Source organism: Pocillopora verrucosa, chromosome 10 (genome assembly GCF_036669915.1).
Source record: "Pocillopora verrucosa isolate sample1 chromosome 10, ASM3666991v2, whole genome shotgun sequence".
In the NCBI taxonomy this organism is placed as follows: domain Eukaryota; kingdom Metazoa; phylum Cnidaria; class Anthozoa; order Scleractinia; family Pocilloporidae; genus Pocillopora; species Pocillopora verrucosa.
The window spans coordinates 3,516,316-3,522,315 of record NC_089321.1 but is presented as its reverse complement, the minus strand read 5'-3'; the positions used below and the strand labels follow the sequence as shown (position 1 = coordinate 3,522,315).

The 6,000-nt window shown below is 36.4% G+C and overlaps 2 protein-coding genes across 4 annotated transcripts in view; one reads left to right on the top strand and one right to left on the bottom strand.

Moving 5' to 3' along the window:
• Positions 1-700, bottom strand: part of LOC131782071 (methyltransferase-like protein 27) — a 16,176-nt gene extending 15,476 nt beyond the window's left edge. The window contains exon 1 of the mRNA XM_059098783.2: positions 519-700. The gene's annotated coding sequence lies outside the window, so the exon portion shown is untranslated. The remainder of the gene's footprint in view (positions 1-518) is intronic.
• LOC131782072 (uncharacterized) overlaps positions 1-6,000 on the top strand; it is a 34,860-nt gene that overhangs the window by 25,674 nt on the left and 3,186 nt on the right. Inside the window, exons 1-4 of one of the 3 annotated variants that reach the window (XM_059098785.2) lie at positions 1,664-1,813; positions 3,666-3,941; positions 4,802-4,994; positions 5,870-5,979. In XM_059098785.2, the coding sequence (XP_058954768.1) occupies positions 3,909-3,941; positions 4,802-4,994; positions 5,870-5,979 (336 nt within the window). In that variant the 5' untranslated portion in view covers positions 1,664-1,813; positions 3,666-3,908. Of the gene's footprint in view, positions 1-1,663; positions 1,814-3,665; positions 3,942-4,801; positions 4,995-5,869; positions 5,980-6,000 lie in introns of those variants that run through there. The other 2 variants (XM_059098786.2, XM_059098787.2) reach the window with 2 other exon arrangements.

Below are 6,000 nucleotides of genomic sequence, written 5' to 3'. Positions count from 1 at the left end.
CTGTGATCTATTACTGAACAGACGCACGGCAACTTGGAATCTATTTGTTAAACTGATTCATCATGTAGCGGCCGACACAAGCGAAGCAAATTTCAACGACAACTATGAGTTTCGCTAATGAAGACGCACTACTTGAATCGTTTTATTAGCGTAGTCGAGGTATCTAAGTACTTATCCTTAACTGAAATATGCCTTAACTGAAAGAAGCTAAGCTAAATTCTAAGACACGAACCAACATTTCAATCATTCCGATATAAAAGCAAGATCCCAAAAGACTAGCTAAAACTCTGAAACAAAATCACAAAAGACTATCTTCAAGGATAAAGGAGAACCGCTTGCAAACGAATTCTAACAAAACTAATAACCGAGTGGGAAAAACGAGCGGCTTCCTATCAAAGCATGAACAACGTAAGCCACGTGTTACAAAGTTGCAAAGAAACTGGTATAAAAAACTGGGCGAAACTACCGAAAGACTAGATGTTTAAACAAGTATGAAGAGAAGGAACATAAGCACTTATATAACAGTCCCGCTTGTAAAGGGTTGACCAAAACGAACTTCGAGATAAGGTGGGCAAAAGGGTGCTTTTCGATAAACACGTCTTATCGTTAGCCCAACACGAGATAACTAACCAAAATGCGATTCTGGGTGGAACTTAAAGATCACGTTCCCAATGGACAAACAATAACGTCACCATTGCGGTTTAACACGTTTTACACGAAACAAACTTATAACAAATCAATGTTCGGTAGCAAAGGCGTGGCAGCCGCTACACATCATGTAGGTTCATCGAAGCGGGTTCTTCTCTAATGCGATTGACATGAATAATGCAAATGTTTTCCCCCACTAAAAGCTTGAAATGATGTGCTAATGTAACGCAAGAAAAAAAAACAAAATAAAACGAAAAAGTCTTTGGACAAGTACAAAGTCATTCTTGACCTCAGCGCATGACTATTATTATAGCTCTACTGATGGAAGATGTAACTTTTAAAGCTACATTGCTGGATTATTTGGTCGCCGTAAAACGAAATTTCCCTGAAAAGGGAAATCTGACTCATGACAACGCTATCGTAGATTACATCAGAGGTTTCGCATTTGCAGTTTCAGTTTCATCTTTTAGTTTGACTTTAATTTAGTCGGATAAATAAACGGGAATTTTCCTTCTGTCATTTTCCGTGCTGTTAAAAATCAAATGTTAATAAAATAGAGATTGCTAGAATCCAAGTTTCAGAATAATAAAAATTGGATTGCCTATACATTTTAAAAGTGAGAAAATTGTTAAAACAGACCTTTTTTGGACATTTCTTTTGCATGTTAGCTAGTTTCGTCATTCATATAAACTGACAATCTTGAAACAAAGGAAGACCGGTTAATTAAATTGTTCACGAGTGCCTGACGGAGACAGAGTCCCCCTAAACTCAGCCTTTCAAAGTGCTGGAATGAATGTTCGAACATTGTGCTCCGAAGAATAAAGCTACCATATACATGCCAAATTTTTTTCAAACGGCGACCATGAAGCACTTTACTTAATATGCTCCCTGAGCATTATACAAATGATAACTATCATAATTGAATGCAAAATAAAGCACCGCCGACAAATTAAGCTGCCAAAAGAAAATTAATGAGACTAATGGTGTATTTTTTTTAGTGCCAGTGGTAAAAGAAATATTTAAAGAGTACTCAAGTTGTTGTCGTGAGTTAAGTAAACAAAATAGTTTTGCGGAAACACGAAAAGTCAAAGTTGAAAATCCAAGCCTGATTTGAGCAATATTCCGGTAGCATGAGTTGAAGAAGTGTGTAATGACCAGCCAAATAGTAAGTAGAGTCAAAAGCAGCACTGTTTTAGGTTATAAAAAGTAAATTAAGCAGATGTTTGTGACATGAATTAACATTCTATCTTAAATTTACAAGATCTTATTTTGTCGTAAGGTTCGCCTAACGCCGCTGAAGTTTCTTGGTAATCTTTAAGTAACCGGCTCTTTGATTTCTTGGGTGCATATTGTTTTGATCTCACTTTTTTTCTCGCTTCCGAAAAGTTCTTGCGCTATGTTTGTTGGTGATGAATACAGTATTACGAAAGGGGTTTACGGTTAGCACACCATCGTCTCTTTTCCATGCAAATACCTCCAGAGAAGCTGTTTCCAATTGAACTTTTTCTACCTTGCTACTCTTGGAATTCGCAAACAGTGACTTATAGGCTGACCCTCGGTACATTATGTACAACAGGTGGTTCTAGTCATTTTGATCACATTATTATTTCAATACAGACGCTAATCACTGCGTTCACTTCATCGTCGCAGCATGTAGGTGAACGAATGAGATACAGCATATTACTAAAGTCTTGCAGAGCATATTTACAGTTCTTCTGAAACACTTAAACTGCTCCTACAAAGTAGCGTGATTTGTTCTCTACAAAAGATGCGAAAAATTAGGAAAGAATGGGACGTACCTTAAAAGAAAAGGCAGCTTTGTAAGAGCAAGCCGCTCTGTAATTGATTTATTATTCAAATTGGCAAAGAACCAAATCGTCGGTCAAGCTTATAAAAACATAATATTTAATGTACGTGGGTTGTCAAAATATCTTGAATCATTATCTCCAAATGAATGAGGCAATAAAATAACTAAATAAAGGGGGGTAAGTTTCTGATAAAACTGTGGAGCTGCGTCGGTCGGGGTAATAGAAGATGATTTGGTTTCATCTGATTGTTGAGGGAAATTATTCACTCATTGTTATTATGTTTAAAACACTTCGGTAATTCCATTCCTAAAAGATGAGTTGTTCGGTTTTGTTCCCCCAACTACAGAAAGTATTCAGGTAGCCTTAGAAAATATTTTATCGGTTCGATTGAGCTTCATTGTTTATGGTTCGATGGTTTGGTAATCAAAACCAAAGAAAAGGAGCCGTTTCATTTTGCTGTATTTCTGAATTTACTCGAATTCATGGATAGTGTTAGATTGCTCTCGATTGAGTAGGATTGTCTATAGTTCAGTTGCCTTCACCAATTGTATGAGATACCTTAGAATTCTATTTTTTTAATTATTTTCAAAACCTAGATCAAGTTTCGTAGTTATTATTCATAAGGTGGTGATAAATTTGTTTGTGTCTTGTTTTGATAAAACATGTCTGCTATCGAACACTGCTATCAGAAAATATTCAACCTCAAGTTTTCTTCTTCATACTTTTGCGGTCAAATTCGTTTGGGAGTCAGAAAAAATCGCTTACCATTTTACGCAATAAGGAATTCTAAAGGCGAATTTATTGCAGCAACAATTAGGACTAACATCAGTGTGGTCACTTAATAGTCGCTGTTTTCTTGCGCAGAGCAATGACCACTTACTGTAAAGAGAACTTTCTGTGATCATAAGCAGCAGACATGCCCTGTTAAATTTGGGATTCTTACCTAGTTTCGTTTCACTTCGTCTTCTCATATAATTTCAAACGCACATCATCACCACTGGATACCCCCTCGTTAAAATCGAGGAGTAATTTTTATTATCCAACTGCACGAAGAAGTCTACAAGCTCGATCGTTAAAAAAGACACAACTCGTTAAAATCCTTAGCGGTACGCACCAAACGTTCATTGAGATATATTCGGTCTGCTCTGTCATCAATATTCTTTTGTTATCGTTTCGTAGGTTTTTCTTATCCAGCTCTTTTCTTTTCAGTTTCAGGTATAAGAACTCGCGTTATCTAGTTTAGCTAAGAATTGCCGAGGTATCACTTTCAGCGCAATTGACGTCAAACTACAATGGTGGAGGCTAAATTTTGTTTCGTTTTCTGTCTGTTAACAATATTCTTTTGTTAAATTCGTGGGTTTTTTCCCTTTGTTTTCACTTTCAAAATCAACGACAATTAGTCCAGTGCTGAGCTATTTTCACTTTAGTTAAAGCATTTTACGACGAGCTATAATGGAGGAGGCTAAATTTTGTTACTTTATCAAGGTAAGTTAGTGCAATTAGCTTCTATTTGTTTCTGTATTCTGCAAATTCAATTCAAGATGTAGTCAGTCCAAGTACTTTTCTCATCTTTAGCTTGAATTATCAAACGGATAGAACTAGAATTTAAATACTACTTGAGCATAATGACGATTTAAAATCCTCTCGCGTTCACTTTAAATGCCAACTCTGTTCGAGGGGCCAAACAATTTATCTCAAGAATTATTGATGAAATAAAAGTACCCGTTGAATTTTTGACACTTATAACTTAGAAGTACAGCTTTAATTAGATCTCAGTTTTTTTCAAAATAAGGGCTCTTTCAATCTCTACTGAACAGCTTACATGGAAAGCAATATTTTCGGTAAATCGTAGAGCATTCAAAAATTGAGAAATTACTACTATTAAAGTAATTTTGAAATTTGGGCTGCAGATCTTTCAAATAATTGCTTTATCTTCATCCGTGAATGAATCACAAATATAGAGTTGTCGATTATGTACAAATTCACCCATGAAGGGAAATATTTAATTTAAGAAATTCACTTAACGGATATTTGTTCCTCATTGCAGTGATGACTTGTCGTTTGGCTCTGACTAAACCAAAAAAAGCTATCAGAGCAGAATGGGTGCTCGGGGATTTTGAAAATTGTAGAATGTGCTGTGGTAGCAAATGCGTGAAAATGAAAGTGCAGTTTCAGTAACCTTGGGTTGATTTGCACTTGCTGAGCTTAGCTTAAGAAGAAAACAGCGATATCGCAGATGTAAATGTTTTATGTATGAGTAGGTAACAGTAAATGCGCTGATTTTTTCCACGATTAAAGCAGAACTTTTAAGCTCATTTTTTTTCTTTTTCTTTTGCCTTTGACAGCTGATTTTTTTCTTGCCGGGCATTTGGTGTTCTCCGATGCCCAGGTGTCGCCCAACCGACTTCACAGAATTTACAGTCAACATGGAGTCGATGGCACGTCAACATAAAGCCAAAAGATTCTTGTTAATCACTGAAAACCTCAGCGGTGAATTCAGTCTGTCCTTCACGGGGAGTAGAGGAGCAACAGGGACAAGTGAGATGACTGATATTTACAGTATATTGATCATGCACAAAGGAGTTATGTCATGGTTTGAGAATCTTAAAAATTTCATCCAAAATTAAAATCCCCGTCTTTAAATGTCATATTGTATCGGCCTTGTTCTTTCTTTCTTTCTCTTTGCCTTTTAATGTTTGACTACTTAAACAAACCTAAGTTTTCTAAATCCCCCCACGTAAAGGGAAATTTTTACTAGTCACAGAAAATCCGATTAAAATATCTTGACGTGTCTTTAAAAGACCACATGCAACTTCCGCAGTCAGCTACGCAGGCTTTGTGCAGGTAAACTCTTAGACGTCTCAACTGTGCATCAGTCCAGCGATTTCTAATGTAGATAGGCAGGTTACAGTTCGTTTTATCGAAAGAGGGTGTCATGGGTTGCCAGAATGCATATGTGGAAACGGAAATAAGATTTTACAGCGATGAGAATAAACCAAAAATCTGGGCGATTACATGGGAAAAACTTCTTTACAAGAAATACATGCTCTTAGATTCTTTTCCGGAGCATGAAGTTGTAATACAGCTTAACCCTTTCACTCCCAAGATCACTTTTATAATTCTCCTTACTGTCCGCCTTATATCTGTCATGATGCTAGTTTGGAGAATTTGGTACTGGATCAACTATTAGTTCCCTAATTGATATTTTTCTATATTCTCATCACTTGTCGGCTTGATTTTGTATTGATATTATAAGGAGAAATTCTGTCTTGGTCAGGCATGGGAGTTAAAGGATTAAGATACCAAGATACTACTAAAATAGATAATAGAATCAATTCAAAGCTGAGTTATCAGCAATGCAGTGGCCGACAGGAAAAAAGTTTTCAAGAATACTACTTGTTTTTTGTTCACAGAGTTTGTCTTGAGGAGAGAATGTTCAGGTCAAAACCTAGTGTATTCCTTCAAGCCCTACAAAAAGCCAGACTTTATCATAGCTGTGGAGGATGAAAAGTTAGTGGTGAAGGTAAGTCCCTGTTGTCACTGA